Source organism: Siphateles boraxobius, unplaced genomic scaffold (genome assembly GCF_051911475.1).
Source record: "Siphateles boraxobius isolate OS27281-9 unplaced genomic scaffold, OSU_SipBor_1 86, whole genome shotgun sequence".
NCBI classification, from domain to species: domain Eukaryota; kingdom Metazoa; phylum Chordata; class Actinopteri; order Cypriniformes; family Leuciscidae; genus Siphateles; species Siphateles boraxobius.
The window spans coordinates 7,470,069-7,490,784 of NW_027509215.1; the positions used below are offsets into that span (position 1 = coordinate 7,470,069).

General features: G+C 38.4%; 1 protein-coding gene across 2 annotated transcripts; it reads right to left on the reverse strand.

Annotated features, from left to right (window-relative positions):
- Positions 1 to 832: 832 nt before the first annotated feature.
- chico lies at positions 833 to 20,294 on the reverse strand. Of its 2 annotated transcripts, none has more exons than XM_077222236.1 (7): positions 19,659 to 20,294; positions 10,050 to 10,147; positions 7,739 to 7,802; positions 6,982 to 7,026; positions 6,584 to 6,646; positions 6,319 to 6,393; positions 833 to 5,695 (listed from the first exon to the last, which is right to left on the reverse strand). In XM_077222236.1, the coding sequence occupies exons 1-7, from the start codon at positions 19,683 to 19,685 to the stop codon at positions 5,468 to 5,470; spliced, it is 600 nt and encodes a 199-aa protein (XP_077078351.1). In that variant the 5' UTR covers positions 19,686 to 20,294; the 3' UTR covers positions 833 to 5,467. The 2 variants fall into 2 exon arrangements, with proteins under 2 accessions (XP_077078351.1, XP_077078352.1); XM_077222237.1 differs by having other exon boundaries at positions 833 to 5,692; positions 19,659 to 20,293.
- Positions 20,295 to 20,716: the final 422 nt, after the last annotated feature.

A 20,716-nucleotide genomic window follows, 5' to 3' on the forward strand; every position in this document is an offset into this window, starting at 1 on the left:
ATACGCAGTTTAATAATCTTGATGTTGATACTCAACTTCATATTTATGCAATATTTGCATTACTGTGAAGCAACAGCAGCACCTGCTGTACAGAAGAGAAACTGCCAACTGGAACAATCATTTCCACAGAACGGAAACTCACTGGCATTATTTACTCATTACTCACCCTCATGTTGCACCAAATGCATTGTCTTCCTTCCATGGCGTTTTCCACAGTGTTCACGCGACTCTTTTCAATACAAAGAAAACATATACAGTGGCCAAAAGCCTTCAAGCGCTCAAGGACATTATAAATGGACAGTTCTGGTCCTGGACGAACTGAAAAAGCAATATAGTGTGTAGAGGTTATTAATCTTTAAATAGCTTCTAGAAGTTAAAGTTTCAAAGAAAATGCAAGTATACTGCAGTTCAAAATTTGGCGTCAGTAACATTTTTAAAGAAGTCTCTTCTGTTCACCCAAGCTGCTTTTATTTAATAAAAAATATGAATATTGTGAAATATTACAATTTAAAATAACTGTTTTCGGAATATATTCTATAATGTAATTTATTCATGTGATGCAAAGCTTAATTATCAGCATCATTACTCCAGTCTTGCACGATCCTTCAGAAATCATTCTAATATGATTTACTGCCCAAGAAACATTTATTATTATCAATGTTGAAAACAGTTGTGCTGCTTCATATTTTTGTGGAAACCGTGTTGCATTTAAGGATCATTTTATGAATAGAAAATTCAAACAAACAGTATTTTTTTGAAAGCTAGCGGAATTATTTTTTTAAAAACAAAATGAAACATTTTTACCCAAATGAAACAAAACAAGAAGCACAAATAAAGGTCCAATGAATCTTTTATTTGTAAGGCACCATAAATACTTCCTTACTGCTCAATCTCTCATACATGAATAGTAAATGTTTTAACCTTTTGTTTTCTTCCAATTGTCTTTAAATGAAGTTATAATAGCAGATTATCAACACAAACAAAATACATTTCCATCAAGTACATCATGTCATATACAACACGCACACACACACATTTTAAAAAACTACTACAAAGCTCCAAAATGTGGCAAATATTTGATGAGTACTGTCAGAAGAGGGAGGGGCTTATGTCTGGAGAGAGGCGGGGCTTCAGGGATGGGCTTACATACCGGTTTAAGTCACAAACTAGTCTCTTTCAGCTGATGTTCATGAGACTGAGACCAAGGCAGAACGTTTAGCAACTAAGACCAGCAGCCATTGTTACGTGCATCTAAACAAATCAGCTTAATCGTTTGACTATTAAATGATTATAGATTTCTGTATATCTCAGACCTGCACTAAATGTCCTCTGGGACACATACACCATAAATGTAGCTTTATACATACAAAAATGTGTACAAAATTATATGTATATTGATATATTTATACATGTACATAAATTGGCCAGCAGTTTTTTGAGATCAAATGGAAAGGATAAACATCAGAAAACTTAATTTAGAGAAAAAAAAAAGAATCAAGGGCTCAAAAGCGAGCGTTTTGTAGTATACACCAGCACTGGTGTACTGAAAAACACAAAGGAATTATGGGACAAAATCTAATAAATGTCCAGGAACACACAATTAGAAAATACCCACAATGCACCGGTGCATATGTACAACCTTAGGTAGACGTGTCTTTGAAATAGCATGAAATACTAGCATACTACTTACTGTGCAGTATATACTGTGTGATGACCTCATTCAGCGTCCATTTAAAATAAAAATGGTTATTTTGCAATCGCCGGTATATTTTTACACTGGAAAAGATCTGTGTGGTTTGTTGTATACTGAACAATTTGGCAAACGCAGTAGGTCATCTGAGTATTCAAAGTATAAAGAAAACGTGCACACTATGCAGGGCACATGCTGAACTAGTTATGCCGGAATTATGACAAATCTGCTGGGTTTTTTATTTAACATAAACTTGGAGTAATGATGAGTTAATTTCTTTTGTGATTTCAGAAATTTAAGGAACTGCACGTTATTCAATTAAAAACAACTACAGAGGGGGGAAAATTTAGTATTTTATTACTGTGCTTTTGATCAATATCAATAATGATGCATCCATTTAAATACTTTAAGTTAACTCGGAAGTTAAGAAGCACAGCTGCAGACACAGTAAAGGTAGTATGCCATTCCTAACATCCTATTACAGCTTCACAAACAAAGACTGTAAAAAAGATGGACAGCGAGTCTCCGCTTCTTTCCGCTGTAGAAAAATGAAGCCAAAAAATCAGAGTTGCCGATTACATCGTTCAGAGCCGGAGTCTGCGAAGTAGTGGAGTATGAAGGTCCTGCCCACACTCGATCTCAAGCACAGCTGTCAATCATGACGTTACACCCCGTTTTTATACCATCAAATAACTAACTAAAACCAAACTTATTGGGCAAATTAACCCTTGAACATACATCTCTGTGATAACTAGTTAAAATGCTCGAAACGATCTATGTAATAGAAGTATTTAAAGTGTAATTGGAATTTTTTGTTTGCCTCGCGTTTGTCCTATTCGATTACATGGAGAGGGCGGGGTTTATGAGCTTTACTGCAGCCAGCCACCAGGGGGCGATAGAAATGCTTTGGCTTCACTTTTCACAAATCATTTAACACGCACTCACTAGCTGCCACCTTCTGGTCACACGTGGAACCACATTCACTGCAAACCAGGCGGCAGAAAAACAAACTTCCTTTTACACAGAAGAAAATATGAGGATGTGGGTCCGGATTGGAATCTCTCTTTGCTTTTCTCAGGACCGTCACTTTCTTACACAGGCTTGATCCGTTCAAGGGCTCTTAAGGCTTTGCTTTACCTTGTTTTCTAGGCAACATTGACAGTGTGCTGTCTTTTTATATAAAATACTTCAATTCATGTGAAAGGGTCACTACAGGGTATAAACCCTTAGATAAGCCTAGAATAAAATATCAAGAAATACAATGAATATTAGATAACAGAGGAAATTAACTGCAAGCATTTCTGATCCACTAGTCAGGTCATAAACAGACCACTGGCCAGCTGAAGTGGTTCACTAACCAGTGACGTGAAAGCATCAGAATCAGATGCTAGGCCATTCCAGGTGGTTGCCAAGGCATTGCTATGGTTTCTAGGGTGTTCTAAATGTTTTTTGTAAGTGCATTGCTATGCAAATGCTGGACCGTTGATATGCGGCTGCTAAGTTTTTCTGAATTGTTGTTTGCACATTGCAATGTATTTGAGGTGGTTGCCAGGGCAGTTGTGCAGTTGCTAGGGTGTCACTAGGTGCTTGCTAGGCCATTCTGGGTGGTTACTAAGGTTTTCTGAATATTTTTAGCATGTTGCTATGTCACTACTAGAGTGTTCTTTGTGGTTACTACATTGTTCTGAATAGTTAATGAATTGCTATGCAACTGCTAGGGCACGTTTTGATTAGTTGCTAGGCTGTTGCTATGTGATTGATAAGTTGTTCTGAGTAGCTGTTTGAGCATGTGTTTAGGGTGTTTGCCAGGGCAGTTGTACAGTTGCTAGGGTGTTTTAAATGCTTTTAGCATGTTGCTATGCCACAGCCAGAGTGTTCTGAGTGGTTGCCAAGTTGTTGCTCTGTGGTTGCCACAGGGTTCTGAACGGTTGCTTGTACATTGCCTTCGCAAATGCTAGATTTAATTGGTTGCTAGGCCATTGCTTTATGGTTAAGTTGTTCTGGGTGGTTGTTTGCACAATATTTGTTTAGGGTGGTTGCCGGGGCAGTTATGCAGTTACCAGGTGGTTGCTAGGGTGTTCTGAATGTTTTGCGCATGTTGCTCTGCAACTACTAGAGAGATCTGGGTGGTTACCAGTGTGTTGCTGTGTGGTTGCTAAAATGTTTTGAATGTTTTTTGTGCATTCCTATGCAAATTCTAGAGCTTTTTGATTGGTTAATATGGTGTTCTTAATTATTTCTGTGCCACTATCAGAGTGTTATGGGAGGTTGCTGAATAGTAGTTAGTGCATTGCTATGTAAATATGATGTTTTAATTGGTTGCTTAGCTGTTGCTATGCAGTTGCTAAGTTGTTCTGGGGTGCGCTTTCCAAAAGCAACTATGGTCGCAAGTTCCGTCCTTACCAAAGAGTTCAACAAAACTTATGACTATAGTTGGCTAACGACACTTTTGGTAAACGCAGCCCTGCGTGGTTGTTTGCGCAATGTGTATGGGGTGATTGCCAGGGCAGTTATGCAGTTGCTAGGGTGTTACTTGGCGGTTGCTAGAGCATTGCCTGTGCGTTATGGGTGACTCATAAGTGTGCACTACCTAGTCTCTATGATATTCAGGTCTCTAGATATGGTTTGGGTTCCTCCGTCAATATCTATGAAGTATTTCCCCCCCGATTTTATAATCTGCCAGTAGAGCTGCACGATTCTGGATAAATTGAGAAGCACAATTTTTTTTGTTTCAAATAGAGATCACGATTCTCCCACGATTCTGAACAGACAACTAAATAAAATTACAGCATTTACTACAGGTTCTCAAAAAATATTAAAACATTTGAAAATGTTTAATTAATTAGAATAAATCATTTAAAAAATTGATTTGAGTGAATGATTCAATGACTCAATCATAATACTTCACTTGTTTTATTACTGGATGAATCAGCGTTTTTAAACCAATCTCTTGTATCAATGATTCAATGACAAATACATTTTTAACAGTCACTAGTCGCCACCTACTGGCGTAACAATATAATCGTTATTTGAAGCAGTGTTACTTTCAAAAAGGGATTTGCTCTATTTTGATCGCTACCGTAGACAACAGTGTTAATATCTGAACTATAAACGGTTATCCCAGTACTTCTGTGATAATTTGAATATTTGTAACACAGAAATAGTGATACAGTGTGGCTGAAAAAAATGTTTGTGAAGCTGTTTAATTCCTATACACGACAACTGCTCTCTCTGGCTCACCCCCAACACCAACGCAGATTTGAATGTTCCGGTGTGATTTTGTCAAAGGGATTTTTGTCAAATTGTTGTCATTTAGGAATAAGATTGTGTGGGTGTTTGGATGGAGATGGTAATGTATTAACGATTAATCGTGCAGCTCTATCTGCCAGGAAAAATTAAAGAGTAATTTACAGTAAAAATACACCTCTCCTCAACAAGACACACGATTTGAGGTATGTTACATGCTGAAGTTTAATACTTAGGATTAGGGGTTTGTTCAGATCACTAATATGATACCCCAAATAAGATAGTAATAGAACCTTAGCAAGCACCACTAATGAAAAGCAAAAGAATCAAACAATATTACAGAGGAAAGATTCGCTGTAGTAACAGAGAGAGAGAGAGAGATAGAGAGATAGAGATTGAATCAGACCCAATCCAAGGAGACAGGTGTGAAGAGAGGAAAAGGAAGGTTTCGACGATCTCTCCTCGTCTCTTTCTGAGCTCCGCCCCTCTTTACAGAACTCATGAGACTGAATCAAACCATCTCTACGAAGGCTAGTCGGATTTGTCTGCATCATCCTCGCGGTGGCCGTCGGCCCCGTCGCGAGAGCTCTTGTCCTCCTTGGCCATGTGAGCGTGTGACGCAAGGATGCTGGACAGCGACAGGAGGCCAGAGCTGGAGGTGACGGCGGGCAGGGAGGGCTGAGTCAAGCCCAGGGGCAGATGGTTCATGGGTAACGCCAAACCCTGAAGCTGAGAGAGCTGGTGAACCTGAAGCTGCTGCTGTGATCACATCAAAAAACAAACAGACAAATATCCGTGGAGGTTAAAGATAAATCGCAATAACGTTCTTATTGTTGACAAGCATTTAACAATAACAAAGCCACATTACATTTACCTGCACTTTTACTTTACATAACTTGTAATGCACTTTTTAGTTTGCCATAATTTTCACTATTATTTTGCCTTTCCGAGTATGAGAGCGCTAATACAGAGTTGTTTTAATAGTGTTGCTTGTTCGAACTGTCAATTTCAATAAATCGGTGCAAATGGGAATTTAATATTGTAATATTCGAAAATTTGCTTGATCAATCAAAAAATTTTCATGGAATATAAATATAATAATATTGCTGTCTATTACTTGCTAAAAAAACAACAACTAAATATTCTTAAGTACAAAACAAAAAAAAATCTTGCATAAAACAATTTGAATCTAATTGGCTAAAATGATGGATCCTCCGATTTTCTCAAATGTGTATTTATATATATCAAGTGTGCTGTCAAGACGATTAATCGCATCAAACAAAAAAGTTGGTGTATATATTTATATACTTTTTTCTTTTGTCTAGCAATAATCTCTCGGCCCTACATAATAGCACTCATGTTGAACAGTATGAAGTTCCTACCCGAATAATTGAGTTCATCTCAGGAGGAGTGACCTGTTTGGCTCGCTCAATCGCCCCCAGGACCTGCTGCTGGTGCTACACAAAAAAAAACACATATACACATTTTATATCTTCAGGTAAGATAAAGCACAGCTCACAAAAAACAACCAAACCCTCTTCAGTGTAGAAAAGCAACCCATGACACAAACCAACAGCACATTTATGTCACTAATGAGGCTGAGAGTCATTATAGAGAGTGTGTCATAAATAAATCACACAGTCTGACCTCTTGAGACAGGTAGGGCAACACCTGAGCACAGATTCCGTTCAATCTCTTCACAATCTCCGCCTGCGGACAGAACACAAGCACATCTCATGGGTTTACATCCATTAATAAGGTAGCTGGGGATGCGCTTACAGTCTGCTGATGTTGCACAAAAGCACATGAACAACACAGTCAGTCATGATAATGTATGCTGACCGTGTTTGATGGAAGAACGCTACTGAATCTAGGACGCTGCATACGCATGTACAAACCATACAAGTAGGCTTCTGCACTTTAAAGGAAACTATGCAGATTTTGCACAACCGAATGTGTCATATTTATTCAATATTTTGACAACTATGATCATGCAGAAAAAAAAGCAAAAAGTGCAGATTCTGAAACAAAATTCATATTCTCACCTGTTTGTGCATTTCAATGTTGAGTCCATATGACATCTCATAGTACTGCAGTCAGACAAACGGGAAAGAGGAACAGAGCATGTATTTACATTTACAGATACATATGAACACGTAACAGCTGGACTTATGCACATATAGTGATTCCCATTTTGTAGGGGTTAATTGGGATATCATAAAATGTACAAAAAAACAAACAATTCACCCTCTACAGTGTCTCAAAGAGGCATTACAAAAGAGTGTGGAGAAAAGCAAGCAAAACACACAATGGAGCATTGACAGTCTAAATCTTTATATTCATTAAAGATCTTGATCGAGTACTTCTCCTGAAACTGTGATTGAGTCTCGGTGCTAGAAGCTTAGCTCTGGGCTACAGCAGCAGATCACTCAGATCTCTGCGGTCCCGCTCTCAGACACAGCTGTTACTGACACACATTCACATTGATCCGTCACGAAGACGTCAATACGCTTGTGCACACTTACGACCCATGATACAACTGATCAATGAGGCGCTTGTGTGTGAATTACTGCAGACGCCCACTGGGTTACAGACAAAAGAAAAAGGCTAAATTAAATGAATAAGGGAATGGAAAAAATTACAAAACTAAGCCAAACAATTAAGTCAAAAAAGGGGGGAATGTAAGAAATGTGCATATAAGAACTAAATAGGAGTATAGAAAGAAACGGTATGCTGGATAATAGCATAATCTGGGTATAACTGTAGGTCTGATAAAACATTTAACATTCATGCTTTACTCACCATTATGTAATGACGCTGCATTTCAGATTTCTCACTCGCCAGTTTATCACATTCCATCTTCAGACTAGGACAGAAAGAGAGCAAAATACAAGGCAGCATGAGATATACTATTCATTTCTTGTAAAATGTCTTTTAGGAGGTGCATCTTTAAGTGATGGAGAAGTTCTCATGGTCTGAATGACAGTCTGCGTGTATGACAGCTTAAATATTTGCATTTCACCCTAAAAAAAACACACACACACACACACACACACACACACACACACACACACACACACACACACACACACACACACACACACACACACACACACACACACACACACACACACACACACACACACACACACACACATTGAGGCTGTCAGCTGCACGTTAACTCATTTTCTCTCTTTCACTCTCGAAGCGGGAAAAGAACCCTGAGAGAATTCTACAACATTCTATCACCATGACAACAAGTTTCCTGTCTGGACAGTATGATGGAGACTTGTGATTGGCTGGTCATACTTTTAGAAGAACGTGCTTATGAAAGAATGTATGATTCTGTCCTTCATATAATGCTTCACTCTTTCTAGGTAATGCTATATGTTACATTGTCTGTGCTACACATAAACTACCATTCACAAGTTTGGAGTCAGTAAGATTTTAAAAAGTTTTTGAAGGAAGTTTCTTATGCTCACCAAGGCTGCATTCATTTGAACAAAAATGGTAATATTGTGAAACATTATTGCAATTTAGAATTTCTATGTGAAAATATAATTTAATTTATTCCTGTGATCAAAGCTGAGTTTTCAGCATCATTACTCCAGTCTGTAGTGTCATATGATCCTTCAGAAATCATTAAAATATTCTGATTTACTGCTAAACATTTCTGATTTTACTGACTGACGCTAGTGTATACCTACACTAAAAACTGACATAAGTGGATATCTATTAGGTTTGGACGTCATCTATATGCAAATACACTCCTAAAAGTTGACAAAATAAACCTTATGTACGTGCATTTAAAATGTACAATAATTCTCTGCCGGGGAAAACTGTTTGTGGCAAAAATTTTGGATATAAATTTAACAAAAGCACTCGAGAATGAGAATGTCCTTCCCCCAACTAAAAGCAAGTAGTAAATCATGATTTATGACTGTGATGTAAACCAAAGACTATTGACTAGTTGAAACAAATTACTTTATTTATATATCCCAACGCCCTAAAATCAACACAGGAAAGAAAATTGCATTTGTCAAACCATTTATGAGGTCTTTAATCACTAAAAGCAATAATAATAATAATAATAATAATAACAACAACGTAATCACAAGCAGCTCCACAGAATAATTACTCATTAACCAGGATCATTCAGTGTGTACTTGGGTAAATTCTCAGTGACGTGTAGCGGCCGTGATTTGTTTTTAAACACACACCACAGTTATGGCTTTTTCACACCGAGAGAGAGAATATTGAGTGTGGAAATCTAAAGCGCCGCAGTGTTGTCTGGTAGAAACGGCAGATCTGAAAGACATCAGCACACTCGTTTGTTTATCCTTCTCCATTTCCCTCTTCCTTCCTCTGTCTGATGTGTGATGGCCGGACGCCCTCCATGATCGCTCGTATCTCTGGTGCTGACGGATGATGACAGGAAGCTTTTCCAGGAGGGGTCGCGTTCACACACTCTGACCGACGGAGAGGAATTCACTCGGGCAGGGTGTTTTTAGGGTGTAGAGTGAAAGTGAGGAGGAGAGAACCTGCCCGTGCTTCTCAGGGTTTCCGGTTGAATGTGCTTTAGCTAACGGTTAAACTAGTTTTGTGTATTTGAAATCTTTGGTATGAGCGTGTAAAGCGGTGTCTGGTTATACTGCCATTCAAAAGATCACCAAGGCTGCATTTATTGCATCTAAAAATACAGTAAAAACAGTAATTTTGTGAAATGTTATTGCATTTTAATTTTTTTTTTCTATTTTTAATATAAACTTACTTTAATATAAACTATCATCATTACTCCAGTCTTCATTGTCACATGATCTTTCAGAAATCATTCTAATAATCTGATTTGCTGCTTAAGAAACATTTATTATTTTCAATGTTGAAAAAAGTTGTGATGCTTAATGTTTTTGTAGAAACTATGATACATTTGTTTCAGTAATTATTGATATAGTATTTTGGAATTTTGAAATAGAATATTTAGTAGCATTATAAATGTCTTTGCCACTTTTGTCCAATTGAATGCATCCTTGCTAAATAAAAGTATTAATTTCATTGAAAAATAAACCCTACTGACCCCCAAGCTTGTGACGGTGGTGCACGAGTGTTTGTATACCTGTGATATTGTGCCTGCAGGAACTGAAACTCGTCTTTGATGCGATCGCAAGAGTCTGATGTGGTGAATTTGAGCGGCTGTGCTGATTGAGACGAAGCCTGAAAAACAAAGGGAATAGATGAGAGATTAGATTCGACAGTGACTGATGATGAACAAGCAAGCCATTAGCTAGGAAGACGTAGGCTAACACATTCAACCATAATTCAATTGTTGTTATCAAGCTAATTTTAAGACTGAACTGATACTAAAATATGTGCATAAGTGCATAAAAGCATAACAAAATGTTATGACCACACACAGACAAAAAGCAAACCCATGATAACTCTTTTGATCATATTTAGCTTGTGGTGTCCCTTCTCAAAAACATTTCATTACTGCAAAGTGCAAACAGGTTAAAACAGTTCTTCTAATCGCCACAACTGAGACCGTGATTATATCTGGTATCTGAGGTGAGCTGCTCAGGTCAGGCTGAAATTAAAGCTTGGCACAAACCGAATAGAAGGGCCATTGGCTTTTCACCTCTGCCCTGCTTTACTAGGGGTCACCGACTTGTGACCTTTAAGACCAGACAGACAGGAACAACACAAATCATCACACCTTAGAAAGAGAGAAACTGGATACGTTTCTATGCTCAGCATGCTTTATGGTCACACAGTCGTTTGAAAGCAGACAGATGTGCACAGAAATTGATGTGTGTGTGTTTATATACAATCGGCCCCCAGAGGAGGAATATACAGGCAGAAGAAAAATCTTTCTTTTTGTCACACGCACACACACCCCATTCTCCTCCCTCACATTCAGTCCATCCCTCCACGTCTCTCCTCCTGTGGATGATAGTGTCTCCAGGGAGAGGAGAGACATGTGTGTGTTTCAGTAAATCCCTCTAGTCACTAGTCTATGGCTGCTAATAGAAATCAATTAGAGGAAGAGAAACAGCAGCATCACCTGTGACCCCTGAACCTCCTCCTCGTTCACTGTGAGGTCCAGCATCATTCTCAGTTTAAATGTGATTTATTGGCATGACACTATTGACACACTAAACTCCAGTCAGAACACCTTAAGCCTCACACACGCTATGGGACAGAAGGTCGTCGCCCTGCAACTCGTTTATGCACTAATTTGCACAGAACAGGGTAAATAAGAAAAATGTGCTAGCAGGACAAGTGTGATGTTTTGCTCATGCTTCACAATGCTTTGCTCTCCTCTTGCATTCTTTTGCTCTCTTGAAAAAAATGTGCCATAGCGCCTGCGACTAGTTGAAGCATGTCTCAATGTGCACACCACAAGATCTGCGACTTCTTGCAGAGTAAAAAACATCAACGGTGACAAACTGGAGTCTTATAGAGTGTGCACCTTAGCACAATGACGTGTGTGTATTATATATATATATTAAAGCTTCTGGAATAAAACTGTGTTTTATTATAAAGGCTCTATTTTATATATTTCATACAAATACATTTTAAAAAGCCTTAGAAAAATGTAATTAAACTAAAACATGTATGATAAAAAAAAAATATCAAGAATGAAACAGAAAAAAATGTTTTATTGCCAAAGCATTCAATACACAAAAACAAAAAAGCACACAAACAAGCTAAAAAAAAGAAAGCCTCTAGAATGAAACGGAGCGCACACACACACACGTGTATGTGCGTGTGTAAGCTAGAATAAAAAAAACCTGAAAAAATAAAGCATTTATTAAAATTTTTTTTTATAATAATAAAATAAAAAAGCCTCTAGATTGATTTAAAAAATAAATACAAAAATATCTAGAATAAAAAAAACCTCTCTCTCCTCTGGCGGCTGTCGGGGCTAAAGGCTCTGCTGCTGCCCCCTTTGTGATGCTAATGAGGGACTATGGCCTGAGTGACCCAGACATCTGCTGCGCACACACACGCACACACATGCGCACACACACACACACACACACTTAGAGCCCTCAGGGTCTTATCTGCTTTTTTGTCTCCAAAATTGCGGCTGGTGTGTGTTAGTAGAACAGGAAGTGAGATGTTTTGAGGGGGAGTTGAGCGTGCGGCAGACAAAAACAGTCTCGCAATTACACTGTGCAAGCGTATATATGTGTGTATGTGTGTTTTCACAGTATGACTGATCTTTCAGTGGTTCACAAGCACTTTAGCAGCAGCAGCAGCGGGTGTGGTGGCGGTGGTGGTGCGCACACACAGTTAACAGCCGAGAGAGAATGTGTGTGTGTGTGAGATTATTCCAGAGAATATGAAAGTGTGTGTGCCTGTGTGTGCACTGGGGGGATTAACCTCTCTCTCTGTTGGGGGTGTTGTACTGAGAGGGGGGTCTTGTTAATTCAGTTGTCCTTAATAATGTCTTCCAGACCCCTGTCCACCCTCACAACACAATACACACATAATGAACCCAGACTACTGTGTGTGTGTGAGAGAGAAAGAGAGTCTCATACTCAGCAGAAACACAGAAAGAAAAAACATTTAAAACTAGATTCACTGAAGAAAGTGTTATGCAGCTGCTAAGGTGTTTTGAGTGGTTGATGGATCATTGCCATGTGATTGTTACAGTGTGGTTGACAGGGTTCTTCTATGTGGTTGCTAAGGTTTTCTGCACGATTGGCGGATGCTATGCAGTTTTTATGCTACTACGTACTGGCCCAAGTCAGAAAAGGCCCTAAAATTCCTATGATATTTCAACACTGTCTCATGAGAAATCATAAACGTAAACCTAACCGTAACGCCCAACCTCTAAAGCATGACTTGAAGAAACATTTATGTCTGTATAATAAACAGCGCTAGGTGAGCAATAGGCCAAATGTTTGTGTAAATTAGAGCAGCATAATTGATCAAAATAGAACTGAAATTGGAATATGGCTGCAATTTAAATAAATTAAAATTATGCATTTAATTAAATAAAAACATTCACTGCATGTTTCAGAGAGAAGTGCAGTCCTTAAATATTAGTAGTATATTACAAATTAGTATTGTCATTTTACAGTAAAAAGCGATTTTATTTTGACTGATTGTTATTTTACAGTGAAATACTACAATAGAAAAATTTCTTAATTTATGTAGCCTAATATTTTTATGTAATGATAATGTTCATTATTATTACTATATAATCACGAGCATTTTTTTAATTGCATTTTAATTTACAATCAAATTTTTTATTTTTTTGACAAAAAACACAATTCAACCCACCCCCCCCCCCCCAAATCATGCAGCACTAGTTTCAATCATTAACTCATGCATAAGCAATAATAGCAGTTATACTTGCCTTAGCAAACACCACTACGTCCATAAACAAAGATAAGTGATTATGTGACTGATATCTGACTGCATAAGAACCACACACGCAACTCTTTTGCACCTGCTCCTGTACACACACGGCTCACACACTCTTTCCTGCTAAACGTTCACAGCTGATTAGTGGGTTTCTAACAGAATTCAAAAGTAGAATGTAAAACAATCATGCTGTGAAATCATGAGCTGAGAATGAGCATAAAAAAACACCACGAGTACAATTTCCCAGAAAATGCCAACTGACCTACAACAGTGTTTCGAATTTCCTGATGAATCATCACATGAACTGTAATGTGTGGAGTGCTAAAAATAGCCGTTTATCGTTGTGTTGTTGTACATGGAGATCTGTAGTTCTTGATGTTTCATTGCAGGATCTTCAGATCAGCATTTTGGCTTCTGGTTTTGTTAAAGCACTGGTATGTGGATGGTTTTCTAAAGCTCTAGAGGGTTCTTTGTGGAAGTTAAAAAGATTCTCCATGGTATCAGACTGTAAAATCCTTTAAGTGTTTGCCAAGTCAAGCATCACTATTATTATTGCTCATACTGAGGGTTAGAGATTTGAACAAACCCAAACACTAAGTAGGCTAATTAACTTTAGCACGCAACTTTTTTGTACTACAATTGCTCAGCTTGTTGAAGAGAGAGATCTGTTATTATTATGTTTCTAAGAGACTGAACAAGGGATGTGACGGTGAGGATATTTTCCCACCGGTTAATTGACGTGTGACAACACCGGTAATACCGGTATCACGGGCGGAGGCTTTTTAAATCACTAATTTAAAGGCAAACATAAAATGCGCGTGTTTGCACAGGCATGCATAATTGGTGGTCGTGCGGAGCAACACTGTTTTGTTATTGTGCGCTGAATTGGTGCTAATTTGAAAACGAAACTAAATTTTTTTTTACATCGCTTATAAAAAGCTGGTGCAGCAGTGTGCACTTCACTTTTAAATTAGCGTCAATTCATCCTTCGCATGGAGTTTGATGTGATCTGACAAATCAAAATCCACCATATTTTGTCCGACAAACGGGTCAGGAGAGTTAGTAGATTAACGTTGGTGGATTTGAACTTGGCTTTAACTGAGGCAATCTCTCACGTCACGACACATTAGAGCCACAAAACGGTAGGCATATTTATTGTTTCATTTTCTTTGACTGAACCAAATTTGAAAGTTGAGACTGTTTCATATTAAATATTACCTGCTCGGTCCTTTCTGTCAGTGCGTTGTCAGTGTCCTTGTAGGCTACGTGAGTTGCACGTATAAAATGAAGTTAACAAACAAACATGATCCATCAGGAAACGCGATAGATCACTGAATTTCACTGCACTTCATGAAGAGTTTTTCTTTAGCATGAATAAGCCGCTCGCCGGAGATGCGTAAAAAGATAGCGGAGTGCATTCATGATTATTAGGCTACCGGTATAATAATCATCCTGGCTCCGTGTCTGAGTGAGTAATTTACTCCTTACCTTTGTTCTTTGATTAACATTAGTGACACTTTAAGACCAGCCGCTGCTGACAGAGACGCGATCTGACCCGCGTCCCTCACAAATCTCTACGTTAATTTAAGACTTTATTTAAATCATTTAATACTGCTCTTATGAGGACACTCGACAAAACGGACATTTTGGCATAATTTGTGTGTGTTATGGTTTGTTCAAGCCCAAAAGAGAACTCGATACTGACGCGCGTCTTTTCTGTGGGTCGCTCGCGCGCGCGTGTGTGTGTGTGCGTAATGGCAGGACTTATAGCGCGGTCTCTTTAGTCTTGTCGCGCTTAGAAGCATTCACATTAATAAGAGCATGATCATACAACGCTAGTCAACGGGTGACAGAAAAAAGCGGATAGGCCTACTGCGTAATTGCAATAAATATTTTAATGCTTTAAACATTTTTTTTTTTCACCGCGGTGTCGCAGTGGGCAAGCGATGAAACCGGTGTTGAGACTGAACACCGTGTAACACCGGTAACACCGACTACCGTAGCAAGCCTAGACTGAACTTACAATTTACACAGAACACATTTTACCCAGAACACCTCAGCAACCACACTAAAGGTGCTCTGATTGATCAGACGCCGATCGTTATCGGTCGATAATATCTTTATATAGTTTGATTGCGTTCTGGCACTTCTACCAGGTGTCTGAAAAGGACAATAAATTTGTATCCTCTTTGTGAGACATTACAACAATCAGTAACTCTATAGCAATGACAGCAAGAAACTAGAGCTGTGCGATTTCACAGTGGTGCGCTTTCTAAAAGCCCAAACTTAACATTCAAAACCAGCTAGATCAGTGATTGTCGTAAAATACAGTCTACAGCTGATAAACTGCAGAATGTGCTTGATGAAAAGTTATCACAAAAGCATTAAGTGTCAAAAAATTTGTCAAAACGGTTAGTATTGGCTTAAACTAGGGGTGTCGAAATTAATCTTTTCTACGATGCAGACGAGGACGATTCGGTATCGGTTCAGTAATAGACCATAACTGGTTATACTGACGCTTTTCTGACGTCATTTGTCGCGTGTGTGCTTTGTCGCGGTAGCATACAATGGCAGAGGAGGTGAGACGCGAGTGCGAGTAATTAAAAATGCTCCGAATACTTTGAAAGCCTACATCTATTCTGGGCACATTTCGGCTCTAAGGAACAACCTGGTAAGCACGACCTGGAGAAGACACGCGCTGTGCGCACTCATGTCACGCACACATAGAGCTGATTTAAGTATCCGAACCAGATGGTCAAATTACAATTATTCTGTGTTGTTACGCGTGATTATAAATGGATGATCGTTACCTTCAACAGCGGGCTCGGCGACGGTTGATGCGTGCATCTCTATGGTAACATTATACACTGATGAATGAGCGCTGCTTTTAAATGAACATTTCTTTACAACAAAATTGATTTGACACAATTTCATTTACTATAGGCATAAACAGGCTTTACTCCCTTGAAACTTAAACTGGAATGTCAGTTTCTGTCAGTGCGACTTCCCGAACAGGCGAACACTCGCGCGCGCATGCACACATCACTTTTGGAGTAAAAATTTAAATTGCAGATGCAGTGCACCGCGATATCGAATTGAACTGAATCGATGACATGATAATCGTAATCGAACCGAACCGTGAGACCAGTGTAGGTTCACACCCCTAGCTTAAACACCGTAGGTTATGTCTTAAGTGAACAGTTGAGAGATGAGTCATATGTGTAACAGTATATTGGATTTGTGGTATTAAAGTATTTAATCAAACAGTTCTACTGAAACTTTGGTAATGGGACATCCCTAACTGCAAGGGTGTTTGTAATACGTCTGATGGCAAAGTTGACATATTCCCTCTCTATTTCTGACATATTTCATAATCAATCTGGTTATTTTTTCCTCTTTTGAAAAGTCATAGAAATGCTTCCATGGACTTTTTCCGTTTGCTATTGGAGAACCACCTGATTACCACCATAGAAATGTACCCAACTATGATGACTTCTGGTTCGAGTACCCCGGAAATGTGAAAAGCTTCACTTTTTTACTTTATGAGAAAGAAGAAACACCTTCCTAATTTTCCTACGACCAAAACAATATTATCAACACAAGACCTCAAAAGATCAGTGCGTTATCTGAGCACAAGACGGCTGCTCGGAGAAAAGGAGTTTGGTATTGTCCATTATCTTCACTGAGCACACAGTTCAAGAGTTCAGATGGAGAGAGGAAAAGGATGGTCATCGCAATCTGACGAATAGCTGCTTATGGTCACCAAACAAAGCTGAAGCTGTAATCCTTAACCATAATCCACTGGGCCTGACTTATTACCACAAACAAGCTGAAAAGAACCAACAATTGGATTAAGAGAAACAGTGTCACACATACTTCATTTAGAATTAAGTGTTTTCTATTTAAAAAAAAAAAAGTAAAAAAAAGTTTCTCAATCCTGACTGTGAGCACAAGTTTCACTGTCTGCAGCAAAATATCATTCCCTTTCAAATAATTCCTAACTCAGGATTTGTCTCGAAACAATTATCAAATCTGTCGACCATGAGTCGCTAAGTAACTTCAGAGGTTTGATAAGTCAAACTGATCCCAAAGAACACAGTAAATCTTTGAGGCTAAGATTAAACGGAGCAGTCGGCTGTAACTCCTAATCCAAGATTTGGGATCCTGCAGTTAATCTCCGCCTGATTCCCACTTCTGCTGAAATTTCAGAGGTTTAAGACCAAAGTTTGGCCCGTTTACTTAACAATTCATCAGAAGCAGTAAGACGTCAACATAACGTCTTTAAAGTGGTCAGTTTTCGTTGTTGATGTATTAATCTGTTATTTTAAGACACTAGAGCCTGTCAACAACAACAACAACTAAATCCTTAAAGAAATGCTGCCATACTTTGGAAATAATTCTTAACGGGATTAAACTGGAATTCTCTATGAACAGACATTATAATAAATAATTTATGCAGCTAGGCTATATTAATATTTATTAAATAAACTTGAAATTTTTGGAATATAGATATGATTTCTACATTTTAGAATTTAGTTATGTATATAATACAAAAATAATACTGTAAGATTTTAGAAGGTTTTTGTTTGATCTTATTAGGACTAGTTTCAAACTATAAAAGAATTCCATTGGCATTTAGGGGGCCGTTTACACTACATCGTTTTCAAGTAAAAACGGAAAACTTTATACGTTTGGGCCGTTCATTTACACAACAACAGCGGTTTGGGGGCCTGAGAAATTCAAAGTACAAGCATTTGAAAACGACAGCATTATTGTCTTTGTGTAAACTACAAAAATGCTAATTTGTGAAAATTATGACTTCATGCGGATGCATATTAGGCTATGTGTTCAGTTTATAGGCACGTAGCTTCTCTTTACAAAGTGACATCGCCAACTACTGGCCTGGCATGAATAATACAGCGTTTTTAGTCGTTTTCACGGATCTGTGTGAACGGGGATCGCTTTGACGACGTTGTCATCTGTATGCGAAAAAGGAAAATGTGTCCGTATTTAGAACATTGTTGTCGTGTAAACATAACCTCATTCCTTTAGGGTTTTAAGTGTCACTTCATGGAACTATAAGGCAGAGGACTACGTTACATCAACTCCAACTGAAAACACCATTAACATGCTTCAAAATAAAATGTGAAATACCGGACTAAGGAATCGTTTTACGGACTCTGCTCAGGCTCAAACTGCAATCGGTTCATGTGTCAGAACGTCCCGTTCACTTTCTCACAGACATCTCAAGTTCGCTGAAGACTGAAATGTTCTCCTAAATTCTACTCTCTGAATCCATCCACTTGTAGGGTTTTAATTTAGCGTCCTCGTGTTTGTGTGTTCACATATGCCTGTGTGCACGGGGAAAAGGCAATTAGGCTTGAGTGCAAACAAAATAATGACTGGGGACTCATTAACACAAGCTGCCCACTGTGTGCACAGGAACAATTCATGGAAACGACACAATTAAGCCTCTACAGGGAGGGAACCAGGCAACTGGTGTGCAAACAAGCATCTCCGACCCTACCTGAACCAGAATACATTCAGAAATGCTTTCATTTAGACATGTGACCTGGAAACCTGACATCTGAATCGTGAGATATAGGCCAAACTGTGAAAGAAACCTGCCAAAGATCAAGAAACTAACACATTAAGAAGCCACTGCGATCTATCCATCCATTTAGCACGGCAAAAATACACAAAGACATCTTCTAAAATGTCTCTGGTAATCCAGGTGAAAAATCTTGTATAGATTCATATTGCTGGAAAGAACAACATTGCATTTATAAACATTAGTCAGGCCTAATCGTTGCTTTCTGAGACTCATTTTTGACAATGCTTCCAAAACAATATGCTTTATGTAGCTTATGTCTCAATGTCAACAATGTTCATACACTTCTACTAAAAACAAGTAGATCCAGTTTTTGCAGGAGGAAGGATACAGACTGAACAACACTAGCGAGGACTAGACAATGAGAAACTGGCCATCTTTAAAACTCACACTGGCACAATAGTGGACAATAGTGCACAAACTATGTGGACTTAGTAGCTCCATACAGAACTTACATTTACTGTAAGTGGACATACGAGAAAAAAAACATGGTATTGCAATTGTACATGTAAGAAAACCGCACCTTTGTGCATGTGCAGCATGGTATTACCATGGTCCATGCCCAAAAACATGGTATAATCAGGGTTCATGTACACAAAAACATTACAGTACCATATACAAACAAATAAAATGGCAATAACATGGGTAATCTCTGTTACATCGATATAGAAGTGATACAATGTTCATAACACCCGCTATGTGACAATCAGCACGAATAAAGGAAAATGAAACACTTACCGAGTGCCTGGCTTGTGGAAACATCATATCAGCCTGTTTTTGTGCTTTATTCTTTCTCTGTAGATGATATGAAAACGCTTTGGATTGATGTTCTCTTTGTTCGGTCTCGATTACGTCTAAACTGATAAGTTTGAGGCTAGAAAGGTCTTTAGTCTGATCTCCTGAATAGATTTCCTGGCTATGATCTCCAGTTTTCCTGGATTTTTGTTCACCACTGCAAAAACCTACATCAACTTCAGACGACTTTGCCTTTAGAATAACAAAAACAGAAGATTATCTTTACAAAAGTTTGTGACATTGCGGTTTCACATACGAAAAAATGAATCTTCTTTTGGAATAGGCCAATCTCTGCGATTAATCCACTGCCAGGCTGATCATACTTGCCCAATTTCCAGCTACAAGCTAACTGGCTAAAGCTAACAGATGCGTCTATATTGCAGAAAGTGAGCAGAATGCGTTTGAAAATGAGATAAAAGCGTCTAAAACTGGTCGTGTGTAAACTAGTCGTGCATATATCTGTCTATAGGCGATGAAATAATAGCCTGTGTTCGAAAAATCATGCCTCTTCCGCCGCTTCTGGACTCGTATGTACGGACTCGTGATGCAAGACGCCAAACAACGGATTCTACTACGGTGAAGGTTTTCCTCATGAATATTAATTACTCCGTGCTCACGTTGCCTGGTAACCTTCCGGGAGCGTATGTTTACATCACCTAATTAATATTCAATGAGTGGTCTTGGCTTGCTGCTGGGTCTCCTCCGATACAAAGTCTAAATCTAATATTTAACCTTCCAGTATTATGAAAAGATTCTTTTTTTGCACTACTGTTTTATTTTTGTCACAAAAATACAAGTATGCAGTGACACGGGGTTTTACAGTCACTGTATATGTAATAAAATGTCCTTCAAGTAAATTATTAATATTAAATCTAATTGTGTGGAGGCCTTTTTTCTATATCTAAAGCAAATTTTATAACGAGAACTGTTTGGCACAATTAAAATTTAAATTATAAATAAATTCAAGCTTTCGCTTTCCAGCCAATCCGACAGGCCTACCA

Bases quoted from the DNA above. Each gene is read 5' to 3' on its own strand.
- chico (XM_077222236.1), bottom strand. From the start codon at position 19,685: ATGATGTTTCCACAAGCCAGGCACTCG. The intron at 10,148-19,658 runs GTAAGTGTTTCA...TTTGTTTTTCAG, and splicing joins TTCCACAAGCCAGGCACTCG to GCTTCGTCTCAATCAGCACA. The intron at 7,803-10,049 runs GTATACAAACAC...TTTCTGTCCTAG, and splicing joins CTGCAGGCACAATATCACAG to TCTGAAGATGGAATGTGATA.